The 14,085-nt window shown below is 38.5% G+C and overlaps 3 protein-coding genes across 5 annotated transcripts; 1 reads left to right on the forward strand and 2 right to left on the reverse strand.

Moving 5' to 3' along the window:
• Positions 1-273: 273 nt before the first annotated feature.
• On the reverse strand, positions 274-4,713 carry LOC131475989 (inward rectifier potassium channel 16-like). Its single transcript, XM_058654411.1, has 2 exons — positions 4,590-4,713; positions 274-1,820 (listed from the first exon to the last, which is right to left on the reverse strand). The coding sequence occupies exon 2, from the start codon at positions 1,806-1,808 to the stop codon at positions 660-662; it is 1,149 nt and encodes a 382-aa protein (XP_058510394.1). The 5' UTR covers positions 1,809-1,820; positions 4,590-4,713; the 3' UTR covers positions 274-659.
• Positions 3,327-10,384, forward strand: LOC131475988 (5-hydroxytryptamine receptor 3A-like). 3 transcript variants are annotated; one of them, XM_058654410.1, is made up of 11 exons: positions 4,799-4,878; positions 6,516-6,675; positions 6,770-6,940; positions 7,037-7,182; positions 7,288-7,332; positions 7,434-7,540; positions 7,636-7,808; positions 8,061-8,179; positions 8,954-9,164; positions 9,278-9,436; positions 9,537-10,384. In XM_058654410.1, exons 3-11 carry the CDS (start codon positions 6,877-6,879, stop codon positions 9,806-9,808), a joined length of 1,296 nt encoding a protein of 431 aa, XP_058510393.1. In that variant the 5' UTR covers positions 4,799-4,878; positions 6,516-6,675; positions 6,770-6,876; the 3' UTR covers positions 9,809-10,384. The 3 variants fall into 3 exon arrangements, with proteins under 3 accessions (XP_058510392.1, XP_058510391.1, XP_058510393.1); XM_058654409.1 differs by lacking the exon at positions 4,799-4,878 and adding an exon at positions 3,327-3,854 and having other exon boundaries at positions 6,516-6,940; XM_058654408.1 differs by having other exon boundaries at positions 4,742-4,819; positions 6,516-6,940.
• A 239-nt stretch (positions 10,385-10,623) lies between these two features.
• zgc:112148 (uncharacterized protein LOC550424 homolog) lies at positions 10,624-13,570 on the reverse strand. The gene is made up of 7 exons (XM_058654412.1): positions 13,509-13,570; positions 13,264-13,331; positions 13,019-13,163; positions 12,190-12,279; positions 11,753-11,875; positions 11,521-11,649; positions 10,624-11,436 (listed from the first exon to the last, which is right to left on the reverse strand). Exons 1-7 carry the CDS (start codon positions 13,518-13,520, stop codon positions 11,395-11,397), a joined length of 609 nt encoding a protein of 202 aa, XP_058510395.1. The 5' UTR covers positions 13,521-13,570; the 3' UTR covers positions 10,624-11,394.
• Positions 13,571-14,085: the final 515 nt, after the last annotated feature.

Below are 14,085 nucleotides of genomic sequence, written 5' to 3' on the forward strand. Positions count from 1 at the left end.
GTATTGCCAAGTAAGTAATAAACATATGAGGTATTTTGCTTTGGTGCCTTAGTCAACACAATACAACATAAAAACAACATACTATATATATGTATATGTGAATATATATATGTGTGTGTAAGAAAACTTAAGTTTATATAAGAAAACTTAAATATAAACTTGCAATAATAATATTTTTCTTCATAAAGCATTTTTCATGTAAATGAGGACAAAGTGATTCCAATGTAACAAAAAACAAACAAATAAAAAACATTAAAAGGTCAAACACCAGCACGCATACATGCATAAACAAACATACAGATCAGTGGTGTGCACAGATATTTCAAGGGACAGAGGCTGGATTGAAAAAAAAGGGCAGCCCGTCATTATATTCAGTTGAAAAAAAAAAAAAAATACAGTTGTGACCCTTGTTCTTACAGATAATTGTTCTTATACTGTTGCCCTCACCTTATCAGAAGGCAAAAGGGCAGATGCTGAGTAAGTATATATACACGCAAAACAGATATAAACAGATCTATATATGTGTATATATATATATGTATGTGTATATATGTATATGTATATGTATATATATATACACACAAAAACAATTCATGAATTGTCCAAAGTCACATATAAATATATTTACAGTACACCGTGCCTGCACTGCGCAGCTCAAGCTACAAACAAGTCTGTTGCATCTCCTCGTCTGTGATCTCCTGATTCACATGAAACGTGTGTCCTTTTCTCTTCACTGGCCGACTGAAGGAGCCGCAGCTCTCGACGGGACGCCGCTCTCGGTCATACTGCTCTGCACTGAGCAAAGGCACCGGCACCCATGTGGTCTCGTTGAACAGAGCGTAGTCCACCTTGTAGTGCCTCTTGCCCAGTTTCAACATGTCGGTGAAACGCTGGCCCCAGTGAATGTCCACTGGCGAGTAGGAGGTGCGGGTCTGGTGGAGCATACCCGTGGAGTCTCCGGTGTAAGTGAAAGACACCACCAGTTCAAACTCATCCCCCAGCAGGTCCTCTGGGCCCAGGCTATAGAGTGGACTTCCAGGCTCCAGCCTGTGGATAACAGTGGTTGGTATGGCGAGGACAATATCCCGGTTCTGGATGTCCAGATCCTTGTAGGACATAACGACCCCTGACCCCTGAGACTGTTTCACGCAGCGCACTAATTGGGCCCTGGCGACGCCCTCCACCATGTGATTACCTCTGAAGTCTCCGAGGCGCCATGACAGACACAGAACTCCGTCTCGCAGGTTGACCGTTGCCCTTCTGCTAAAACCCACAGTCTGGGCTCTCTTACGAGGAGATGCCATCTTAGCCACAACAACACCAATGACAATGGTGTCAAGGAGGCAGCTAAAGAGGTCTTGGACTGTCACCACGATAATGGCCACAATGCAGTTCTCAGACATCCCCCTGAAGCCATAGCCGATAGTTGCCTGGGTCTCCATTGAGAACATGAAGGCTTCGGTGAAACCGCGGACATTGTATATGCAGAGATCATCATCTTCGTTCTCACCGTCGCCGTTCACGAACGCAATGAGCCAATAACAGAGGCCAAATAAGAGCCAGGAGAGAATGTACGAAAGGCAAAATATCAGGAACATCACCCTCCAGCGGATTTCAACTAGAGTGGTGAAGATGTCAACCAGGAACGGGCTCCAGTGTCCAGGAGCCTTCTGGAAAACCACAGGAAAACTGCCATCTTTCTGCATGTAGCGCAGCCGCCTGCCCTTCTTTCCTATTTGCCGACCCAGAGTGTGGACGGTGGTGCAGGTGGTGTCAATGACGACCTCTTCGCTCCTATGTGTGCTCATTTTGACAGTTGGCTGCAGTGATCAGACGGAAAGCACAGATTAGCATGACAGTAGCGTTTTGAAGCGGAACAGCAGGCTACTCATTGGCAGTGAGGAGGTTTCATTACATGTGGCAAAAAATGTAAGACTCTCAGGCTTGTTTGTTGAGCTGAGCCCTTCATGTTTGAGCAGGCAGCCCGGGTCAGTGTGCGCCTCAGGCTATCAGGCGTGAGCTGTGCCAGGTATGGGTGTGAAATATGTACTCAAGAGCACGAGTTTCTAAATAGTTGATTATTTACCAGAAGCCCCATCGCAATCTGGAGAACTCCACTGTGTTAAAAGGTCTTTATGGACACTCTAATTTCCTCTTTATCACCAAAAGAGAAGTTACTTCAAAAACATATAGAAGTTACTCAGTTAAACTTGATATTAAAGTGGCGGGCCACGTGAAGTTGATTGGAGGGCCGCATGTGGCCTGCGGGCCTTGGGTTTGAGGCCTCTGATATAAAGAGTTTGCCCTTTCGTGTTTTGGGTGAGTTGATTGGTATACTCGTTTGGTTTTGAACTGGTTCTTATTTGATGGTTAAAATTGAAACTTTCACATCTTTTTCATGATTTATTTTTGGGTCCACTTCATCGCTTATTTAATCATTTCACAGAGAGACGGCATGGTTGTCAGTGCTGCATGGCGGCGTGGATTTCTACAGTGTTATTGTGTACACGTGTTGTGTATATCACGTCAGCCTTATGCGTTATGTGAGCTGCTGCCAGCAAAATGTAACTTTTTTTACAGTGTATGCACTATAGTATACACTTATCTCTCCTAAATTGTCCTTGCCTGGATTTGTGTGTCATATGATGCTGCAATAAACGTAGAGGCTCGTTTCCTTAACAGTGGCAACACCCGCTGTCTTTTGTTGTCTTGTTGAACAGCTCCAATTTATTACATTACTTTACAACTTTACAAAATGATTTGTTGACATGAACTTGGGGCAGAGGGAAAAACAAGTCCCTTATGTTTGACTTTGTTCTATCGATTTTCGGCCCATGTAGATATGTATGGATTTAGACCGTCAAACAAGACTTTGGGTCGGAGGAATCTATCTTCCCTGGGGAAAGAATCTCATTTTGAGTTTTGGAAGATTTAAAACGAGGACTGTATGTAAGTATCTGTCAGAAAACCTGTGTGTCTTTACCCTGAGCAGCCAGTAAAGCAAAAAAGATAGATATAGATTAAGAAGAAAATACAAGCATGGACATGGTTATCATTAAAGTTTCATTAAAGTGTTGATACAATCTTTTCTCAACACGCTTAAAAGAGTGTGTCTCGGTGTATTAAGCACAACCTCGGCCTCAGCTTGCTGCATCATTAATCTGTTATTGTCCTCATGAGGGTAAATTATTATCCTCCAACCTCCTCTAACAGCTTTCACCTCCAAGTGTCCTTTTCAAAAACAACACACACACACACACACACACTACACCAGAGTCGGTGCATTTAATTCCCTGCCTCGTTCTTGCTCTGTTCTTTCTGATCTAACAGCTGCGCGAGTCGTCACCGATGAAAGGCTTCTTATCTGGTTAACGTGTCAGAGCTGAGCGCTCCGCAATAGTGTTCTTCGCTGATTAATTACCTGCCGGAAGTCACTTTTGACTTTTGTTCTTGACGTGTTTACTGCTTAATTGTATCATTGGAGAACGTGTAGCTGATGTTTATCTGAGTTCATGATAAAAGGTTTTTATGTCTCGCTCTAATTTTTTCCACCAATGCTTTTATTGTGGGTGAGAACAAACTGTCTCACACGCCGTGTTTTTGCAATGGTTTCAAGTGCACGTTGGTTTTATAGCATGCACAACACATAAAATGTTACTTTTGATCTTGTGGGATCCTAACCTTTTTTTTAGACAGCAAAAAAAATGTCGCTTCGCTTAAGCTGCCATACAGATGTTTTGATATATAAGTAGATGACTTGGTCAACAAGCGTCTTGACTCATAGTGTCTTTGTTTGTGTTGCAGTGATTTCAGCAATGAGGTCAACGGGTGTCGCAAAAACACGAAATAAACAGGTGAAGGTATAGTATATTTATAACAACTCGTTTGCCTAATTTTAATAATTTAAGTTTTAAGTTCAGCTGTTTTAAAGCTATGAAAATGAACGTTTCATCCTTATTGTAGATTTTTGTTCTACATGATGTCTTTTTTAATTATAAATGTGTTTTTTTCCCACTTACTACAGTTAAAGAAATTAGACATTTCGACTTGGGGACTTCAAGGAAAAAAGTTTGGAAACCAACCAAATAACCACAAATGATTTAGTAAATGATTACTAAAGACATTATTACGGCGTACTAATATATGAACTAATGTGTTAATTAATCCATAAGTAATGCATACATAATGATAACTAATTAAAATATGAAACTTTTATTCACGCTTAATAATGAATTAATTAACTTTGAGTAGTAAAGATTGATGAACTGTTTATTAATGCATTAACAAATATGTTAACTAATGCAAAGTAATACATAATAATGATTGTTAATATATAATTAAACGGTTAATTAATGCTTAATAATGTTGTAACTACTAATAATGTAACTACTTGACTTTTTTTTTTTTAAATACACACGTCCAGTATCCACACAGTATGTAGAGTAAAGAAAGAAAAACAATATGATGTTATTCAACAGCACCTGTAAATACTAAAGAGCTAAAGTAAAATAACTCAGAAAGCCCTTATTTTACCTTACAAATCTTACAGAGAGATTGAAATATTATATCAATATCAATATTCGACTTACTTAGGTTCTGCAGAGCGTTAGCAAATGTAAAGCAAACTCTGGATTCAGCTGGCTGTCGAGTGCTCGTGGTGGTCAATCTGGTCTTGAGGCAAAGTCTAATTTTTGTTCTGATATTACAGCAATCACTTGCCACTGAAACCCTATTGGACGACCTGGAAGAATTTATGACCTGTGGAATATTTTAGCGTCTCCGCAGGACAAAAACATCAGGCGCCTCCGGTTTGTTTCAGGTGATGAAATATAACCCTAAACAAGATGATAACGGGGGATGCGATTTGATCATTCGCAGGTATTAATATTCAAGCCATTTCCCTTTAGATTTCATTCATTCATTCATTCATTCATTAGACAGAAGGTTAACCTTTGCTCCAGCAGGTAGATTTCCTGTCATTGGCACAAGGATTTTCTTTGTTGCAATTGTCCCCAGTTTGGTTCTGATAAGACAAGAGAGATCACAACGGCACGGCGGGAACGCAGTAACTATTAAACCACTTTTATTGTGGCCATTATGAGAGACCTAAGCTGTTAGAAAGACGTGTCCAAACCTACCCGATTTGACACATATTGTTTTTTTGAGATCAAAAACAGAGATAAGACACATTCCTCCGAGAGATAACCTGGTAAAAAACAATTCATCACTAGCTATATAACGAAGCGGTGAAAACACAGACATGTAGAATATAGCACTGGTTTCTGAACATTAAGACACGGTGAAAGTTAACAAACAAGATGATCTGGTGATGCACAAAATAAAGGTGCCATCCGTAACTGGTTTCTAAAAGACTTTTTAGATTATTCAATGAAAACCCGTTTTACATCCTGATTGGAATCCATGAACAACGTTGTCTGAAAGCAAAATAAAGGAATTCCTTGTCTGTAGCCGTGTAGGCGTACTTGTCAATCTTAACCTGGGCACAGAACAAGACTTTACACCTGAAACGCAGAAGTAGAAGCTGCCAGATAGTGAGTCATAGAAAAAGGTAGAGAAACTACAGCCAGAAGTTACAGTTCCTTTGACCTCTGGTGCTAAACCAACCTAGAAGGGAACTCCATATATACATACATATATATAATAACCTCATAGGCGCCGTGCTAGCGGCAGCTCGACACAGCAGCTCCCTTTGTGTATTAGCGTTTTCTTTAAATTAAGTACTTTTTTTACTGTTGCACATTTTACATTTTATGTTTATAATATTGTTTGTATTGCTGCTTTGTTAAAACAATTTCCCCTTGGGGATGAATAAAGTATTTCTATTCTATTCTATTCTATTCTATATATATATATATATATATATATATATATATATATATATATATATATGTATATATAGACATATATATATATATATATATATATATATAGACATATATATATATGTATATGTCTATATATATATATATAGACATATATATGTATATGTATATGAACTCAGTTTTCTGACTGATGAGGGTTGAGTCTAGAAATAATGCAAAAATCTTCAAAATAAAGTAAAGAAGCTGCTTCTTGTTGTCCGTGGTCGGACTTTGTGCCATCCAAATGGTGATAACTGGAAATTGCCCTCACTATAATTAACTCTCTAATTGACTCTCTAAAACTTCACTCTCAACACAGCAATGGTGTATATTACAAAGCCCGAAAACGTCGGGTTTAATCCGCTGCCTTCTTCCTTCATTGTTGGAAATATATTACATTTCTCTTTTATTGACAGCCACACAGTTTTGTCTGAATCACATATCATGGCAGGGAAATTAGGCGTTGATTATTGTCAGTATTGTATGACATCGCCTATATAACAAAGTTGTCCTATATGACAAAACCTGAATTGATAATTCGGCCTTCTGTCTCCTTCCTTTGTCCTGCAACCGTGACAGGGACTCAACTCATGTCTCCATATTTATCTTCTGCTTCGTCTCACTCTCCTACAGACCCATTGTTATTGCAATGCAGCATATGGACCGAAAGCTATCACAACAAAAAGCAGCTGGAGCCTCCTGTGTGTAGAAGCAGGAAAACATACAGTGGGAGCAAATTCACTTTTGTCCCGACTGTTTACAAAGGATCACTGCGGTACATGTTGAACACCAGGTGAAATTAATTACACATTGTACGTCTTTCTCGCGGTTGTGGGCCACTGTCATGCTTTTGTGGACAGCAGAGTTTTCTGAACATGTGGTTTCAGCCTATTTAAGTGTCATCTCAGGCTGAAACCTAAGGAAAGGGATGGAAGGGATGGTGGAAGTCTGGCATACAGTTATCCGTCATATGTGAGTGTGATTTACTGCAGTGATGCCTTCAGGAACATTTATTCACCACGGTCTGACGCAAGCTGCCTTATTGCTGTGGCTAGTTGGTAAGTTTACCTTTCATAATGGAATATGTAATATTATTTCTGAAATAATTCAAAGCCGTGGTTCACTCTTTTTGCTTTTTGTTCTTCCAATTTTAGGGTGTGGACACGCTGAAAGCAGCTGCAGAGATCGCAGATGCCTGGCTCAAATGCTAATAAGCAAAGAATATGTATCTCAACCACAGTATGAAAACTGCTCCCAAGTAATAAGAGTGCCTTACCTTGAGTACCAAACTATTACAGTTGTAAGTGTTGTTTTGTACATTTTATACAACATAGAGCATTTCATCCTGTCAATTCTCTCATCACACCAGCAGTGTTTACCTCTTTCACTATCTTTTTTTTAACAGGACACAAAGAATCTCCGCCTGATTAGTAAAATTACTGCATACATAGTAAGGTTTGAGAAACCTTCAAGTGAATGAAAATGAAACAAAGTGTGTGTGTGTGTGTTCCAACCATAATAATAATAATAATTTGAAATTATAAACCACAGGAATGGCGAGACCCTGGCTTGATGTGGAACATGTCCGACTACAATTATAAAGAAGTCACCTTGCCAGTGGATAAGGTCTGGACCCCAGAGCTCCACGTGGCAAATGGGTGAGTCATATATAACACAAGTTATATATGTTTTTTTTTTATTATTATTATTAAATGTGCAATTTAACTGATACAGTTGTCTCTAATGTGTGTAGAATAATGACAACGATGACTCATGCCTCCCATGACCTGACGGTGAGATTTGATGGCATGGTGTACCACATTGTGATCATAAATGCTGAAGTGAACTGCGACGTCAATATGTTCAACTATCCCTTTGCCACCGATACATGTCCTGTCGCAATTCAAACCAGTGAGAGGGCTGGTGGTGAGTTCAGCAAAACACAACAAATAATAATAGGGTATAATATGTACATATGCATTTTTAATGTATTAGGTACTATTTTCGATGTATTTTTATCAAAAAACATATTTAACTTAAGCTTAAAATTCTTTTGCGCATCGAAGTTTGTGTTATATGCATGTATTCCATTTACACCTTGGCATCTTAAGGTTTAATCGTCTCATTATTGTTATTATTATAGGCAATAAACTGGGTTTTATTCGTCTGCTCACTCAGAATGTGGTACAGAGCTGGAGCTGCTTTACGTGTGGCCTACTGGCAAAACCCGAGGAGACTGGAAAACTGAATCTGTGGTGTTGGGGTCACAGGGTTACGGAGACACTCATTACATCATGGTAAGTTCATTAACATGGGAATCTGTCATTCAGTATCACTGTAGTAATGATCGCAGTAGTAGTATTTACCTTTAGCATTTTAAACCTAGACTACTTGTTTTATTTGAAAGTGCCTTTAGCTAAACTATTCTTACTCTATCTTGTGTACTTTTCCTCTTTTAATATTTGATTATACATTAGATTAGATTAAATGTAATATCTTTAGTGTCATTGCAAGCAAAAGCATACAACAACATTTGAGAGAAATTAGATGATGCAGCAACAAACACACACACACACCACCAATAAAAACATATCTTGAGTGAGTGACCATGAGTTTCATTCATCAAAACGGCTATTTTAATCTATTGTAGACGACACTCACACTGTTTATATCCATTTATAATGTGGTAGTTTATCTTATGTATTGTCATTTTGTCTTTTTCTTTGTCTACCTGTTCATTAGTTTTCTTATATATTATGTTATTATTCTGTCTAATTGTTATTTGCCTGCCCAGGGATGTAAATTAGGTATGAGCCAACTCTGGAACAATTGTAAAAAAATGTGCATTGTCCCTGTCAAATAGACAATAAACTAAACCTAACTAATACACTTGATATAAGCAGACCAACCCTCTAAAGACAATATTAGGATCAAGGGGCAGGTTGTGTTTTTCAAAGAACAACCTTGCAGTATCCTTTGTGGACACAGTTGAGCATGAAATGATAAAAACACCACAATAAATAAAAAGGTCTGTCTCTTTATTTTCTTTTAATTCTGCCCATACTCCTCAGGTGAGCCTGAAAATCCAATATACCAACCCCTTCATCACGTTACTGTTGCCCTCCATTCTGATCGTCTTGGCTGATGTGGTCAGCTTCTCCCTGCCTTTGCAAGGGGGAGAACGCAACTCTTTCAAGGTCACTTTGGTGCTCAGCTTTACCATGTTCCTCAACATCCTCAATGAGAAACTCCCTGGAGACGGCGAATGCAGCCCCATCATCAGTCAGTCAAAGTTGCCTGCATGCTATAAAAACACAGACACCCTTGCAACACGACAACAAAATATGAAGGGCAGCATCACAGTTCGTGCGACTGACCATGTGTCTGTGCTGCAGGAATCCACTTCTGTATTTGTCTGGTGCTCATGGTCCTGAGCATGCTGGTGTCCTTGGTGCTGACGCGGGTCGCCAAGGATGGCGGCATCCGTTTGTGCTGCTTCTCCAAAAAGGTTGAACCAAAAACCGCAAGAAGCATGGAAGACAACGTGGACGAGGGTGAGGAATATTTGATTGTAAAGTGTATATATATGTTAGGTCAGTAGAAAAACACCGTTAAGCATTCAGCATCTGCTTTTTGCTGCTTCAAACCTTACAGAAATCAAACCTGACATCAGTGTCATTCAGCTGGACGGCCCAGAGGAGGAAAAACAAATCCTTAGAAAGGTGGTCAAATTCCTCGAGAATTTTCAAGCTAAGGACATGGAAAACGAGAGCTATCAGAGGTTTGCTGACACATTGGACAAGACATTTTTCTGGATCTATTTCTTTGTTGCTGTTTCGTACTTCTGTGCGATGACTACTGTGATGGTGATGTATACCTGCAGCGTTAACCACTTCTTCTGGCACAATGACGATGCGAACTTCTAATGGTCAACTGTGCTAAAAAGAAAAAGAGAGAGCAACACACTTCAATAAAATGGCCATTGTAATATGTCTTTGCGGGATCTCATAAACTCAGTCACAGAAGTAAATGGAACAGGCAAATGGACTGTTTCAAAGATTGATGCAAATCTCTATGTAGAGATCTAATTAGTCACAGAAATATAAAGTAAGTCTTACTGTATATGTCTAGATGTAGCGCATGTGTGTGTGTGTGTTTGCATATATTATATGCAGCTTCTGTAGACGAGTTAGAATAGAGATACATGAGAAATAAGTTTGATATATATGTATTTATATATGTCTGTCCACATTTGTCCACTTTGATGTCTTTTTCTTTCGTTTTATCCTCATATGTTTTGTGGGACAACAACAAACTCTATGTACTGGTCAAAGTACATTTATTGTGTTTGTTTGTACACAGCAAAATCATGATCCTTCACTCATCAAGTGAAGTAAGGAAAAAGAATGAAGTCATGGGTCATGAGTGAGACACACAATATTTGATGTTGCTTTGCTGCCACCTAGTGGTCAAGTACTAACTGCATTAACTTTGCCTTTCACCTTTGACCAGGTTGGATGAATATTTATGTCCACCATGAAACTGAGCTCCTTTATTTCAATTATTTTATTCAATCATGTGAATATATTGGCGAATAATAAAGCAAAAAAAAAAAAAGGTCAATACAGAAGTTATAGTTGAATTGTTACACTTAATTTATTAAAAGACCCGGCACCAACTTCATTAGTCTGTTCTTATTTAGAGCTGCTCAAATATACTCAATAAGATGAACATTTCCAAATCAATTGTAAAAGTTTATTGCATTGATTGTAAAATACAACACCCCAGGCTTGGGTAAATGACAATATTTTTGTATAACACACATTTCTCCCCACACGACAATAAAACAAGAATATCAGTTATGTTTTGTTTTTAAACAAAAATAGTTTTATTTTTAATTTAAATTAAATTAAATTAAATTAAATTAAATTAAATGAAGAAAACTTAAATGTCCACAACCTAGATTTGATTAGCAGCCATCTGTAGGTATACCTACTGTAACCCCCAACTCTTCTACAATATCTATTTGTATTCAATGTTCAAAGTTCAAACCAACAGGAACAATTTCTCAGAAAAGTGCCCTGAATTTAGGGCGACGACATAATCCAAGTCCACCCAGAGATCACCCATTTTAACATCACCTTCGAAGAGTTATTTGTGTTTCTGTGCATCTTGGAATTCAGTGTAATTGTGATGGCTCAACATGTTAAGAATGTAATGTCTCGTTGTGACCTTTAAGCCCAACAGGAGCTGGAACTGCCTGGTGGTAAACTCAGCTCATAACACTTCTCATGTCCAATTGAATGTATAATATTGAAACCTCAAAAACAGGACTATGTTTTAAGTAAGTTCTTATTAAAGACAAGTTGACAGTCATTCCTTAAATCAAATGCACAAGAAACAACATGTTCAAAATCCACATAACCTCAGAAAAGACCAGCCACTTTTTCCAGTAGGAATCGGGTAAAAAAGTTCTCCCAGTTTAGTTTTCTGTGACAGTACAGACACATTGTCACTTAGCCTCTTCACCTTCAGAGTCCCTCTGCTTCATTGCCTTTAGTGAAAAGAAATTAAGATATATATATTAGTATTAACAATTCACTGTATAAGGATGTGGAGGAATGGGACAATATAATACCTGTTTAAAAATCTGAACACCAATGTAGTCCTTCGCCAAAGTTCTCAGGTTGGACTTTCCACCCAGCTTGCATCTGACATAACCATACAAGTTGGCCCATTGTAAAACCAAGCCCATCAACACGACAGCCTGTGCGACAAAATCACAAACATTATCACAAAACGTCATTTCCCATTTCCTTTCAGACTGACAGACGTAAAACTGACATCCATTCACAACAAAAAAAACTGACCAGCCATTTAATCTTTAAGGAGAAGATGGCGCTGACCACCATGAGGATCCAGAAGATGGGGCACACGACGAGTCCAAGCCAGAAGATCCGTGACTCAGCGCTGGTGGCGTTCACACTGTGCATCTGTAAACAAATGTAAACAAGGTTCTGTCATGTCCAATGACACCACTGTGTCACATGACAATGCAGTTGTTTCATGTAACACTACCCCCTGTTGTCCATGCTGCTTCATTACACTGTAAAACAGTTAAAAAACACAAAAAAGACAAATACCTACATAATATTAGATATCTATCTAGTGTAATAATAATATCGCTATTACTCTGTAGAAAGCTGAGGTTCTTTACTACCATGGTCCAATTTAACTGGTTAATTGCCTGTGAGGCAGCAAAGCTAAAAAGGAGTCCGCAGCAAAACTCAGCACATGGCTAACTTACCTTCTTTGACTCAAACACCCAGTGGCTCTTTCCATCTTCATCCACTTGATTCCACCAGCGAAGGCCAACCAACAACCTGCCAGATACATTCTTAAAGAAGAGGAAGAGAAACAGTGTGAATTAACTCTGATTCTGGTACTCTGATTTGATTTTAGTCCGTTACAAACACCAGATACACTCACTGGCCACTGCGTTAGCTACGCAGAGCACATAATAAAGTAGGAGTGGCATCCAGTGTGGCCTTATGCTGCTGTAATGCATCTTTCCCTCAAGGTTTGATGTGATGTGCATTCAGAGATAATCTCCTGCATACTGTATCATGGTTGTAAGAAGTGTTTATGTCAGTTAATGTCGCCTTCTTTTGGTCCTCTACATGGTCTTCAATGTTTGCCCAGAAAACTGCTGCTTACTGGATATTTTCTGTTTTTCAGGTCACTCTAGAGCAAACCCTAGAGCAGAGGTCTCAAACTTGAAAACTCAAACTCGAGGACCACATGTGGTCCTCGAGTATCATGTCATAGCGGGTTGTATCTGTATGCTGTTTTTTTTAAATTAGGATTGATTTTGCATCATAAGTAGTTTTTATTGTAATCTATACATCGTTCCATATCAACACAAAATCTTTTGTTTTGAAAGTCTGTGAAATATCATTAGAAAAAATTTCCATTGCAAGTTTGAATCTTTTTCATGATTGGACCCCTCCTGACCAGACTAGACCCTCAGTGGCCCCCAGGTCATTTGAGTTTGACACCCCAAACCTAGAGAATGTTGTGTTGGAAAACCATTTTAGGTTCATTATTTATTTTAAAACACAAGCTGAAACACTCACCTTGACAGTCCAGAAGTCACATGACAGCAGCAGAATGATGGCGACCATACAGCCAATGAAACGGCTGCTAATGAAGTCACATAACAAGTACACCAAAATGGCACTTGTTCGGAAGAACAGGTGGAAGAATGAAGCCAGAGGATGCCTGACACAAAGACGGAAGTTTTTAATCTTTACAGATTAAATGGACGTTGGTCAGAATACGGGACAGGTGTCTAGTTAGCCATGAAAGTAGCAGATCTTACCTAATTTTCGACTTCCTCCGACTGTCGTGGTCGTGCTCTTCGCCAAAAAGTGGGGCGTCCTGAGAGTCCTGGAAAAAAGAAAAGCATTTCCTGTTCAGAATAACTTCTTGTTTCCTTTTAATTGCAATTTACGTCTCGGAAATGACCAACGTTTCAAGTTTAAAACAGCACTTTATACTCGCATCGTGTTCAAATAATCACAATGTTCTCTTAATCGACAGAAAATCCAATTTAAGATGACTTACCTGTCGCAGCATTCTTTGACTGGGATACTTCAGGACGTAGTTTCTGGTGACGTGGATGTAAACAAACCCTTGTGCGAAGGACCCCAGGTGAGTCAGGCTCACATTTGCCTGACTGAAATGTCAGCCCTGTGTGTAGTCATATACTCTAAGTAAATAAGTACTCTGGAAATAGGTTTTTTGTTTTTTTAAATTTTCATTGAATTGTGCTTCCATTACTTATACTTTACATTAAAGTGTTGGTATCTTTTTAATTTATTCTTGTTTTGAAGGTGCTTAACCTTATTGTATTATATATTATGGTGCTTGAGTTGATCTTATTCTTATCTTTTACTTTTTTACTAAGAGCCTCACGGAATTTCATTGTATAATGAAAATAAAGAAATTAATTAATTTATTGCATTTTAGTAAAAAAAAAACTAGCAATTTGTTACAACCTACACATGTATGCATATTTCACACAACTGAAAAATGCTCAAGTCCAGCGTTAGTTTATTATTAACTCAGAGGAGGAAAAAAAAGGGGAAGAAAGGGGGAAATAATGTTTTAAATATATATTTACTTTGGAAACAATTATTAC

The sequence above is a fragment of the Solea solea genome, chromosome 16 (genome assembly GCF_958295425.1).
Source record: "Solea solea chromosome 16, fSolSol10.1, whole genome shotgun sequence".
NCBI lineage: Eukaryota > Metazoa > Chordata > Actinopteri > Pleuronectiformes > Soleidae > Solea > Solea solea.

What these genes read in the sequence shown, in the direction of transcription:
- LOC131475989 (XM_058654411.1), bottom strand. Translation starts at nt 1,808, where the DNA reads ATGAGCACACATAGGAGCGAAGAGGTCGTCATTGACACCACCTGCACC.
- zgc:112148 (XM_058654412.1), bottom strand. An exon ending in GGGTGTTTGAGTCAAAGAAG is followed by an intron (nt 11,876 to 12,189) that starts GTAAGTTAGCCA and finishes ATTTGTTTACAG; the next exon opens with ATGCACAGTGTGAACGCCAC. An exon ending in CCTTAAAGATTAAATGGCTG is followed by an intron (nt 11,650 to 11,752) that starts GTCAGTTTTTTT and finishes TTTGTCGCACAG; the next exon opens with GCTGTCGTGTTGATGGGCTT.
- LOC131475988 (XM_058654409.1), top strand. Translation starts at nt 6,877, where the DNA reads ATGCCTTCAGGAACATTTATTCACCACGGTCTGACGCAAGCTGCCTTA. An exon ending in AGTACCAAACTATTACAGTT is followed by an intron (nt 7,183 to 7,287) that starts GTAAGTGTTGTT and finishes TTTTTTTAACAG; the next exon opens with GACACAAAGAATCTCCGCCT. An exon ending in GTAAAATTACTGCATACATA is followed by an intron (nt 7,333 to 7,433) that starts GTAAGGTTTGAG and finishes TATAAACCACAG; the next exon opens with GAATGGCGAGACCCTGGCTT.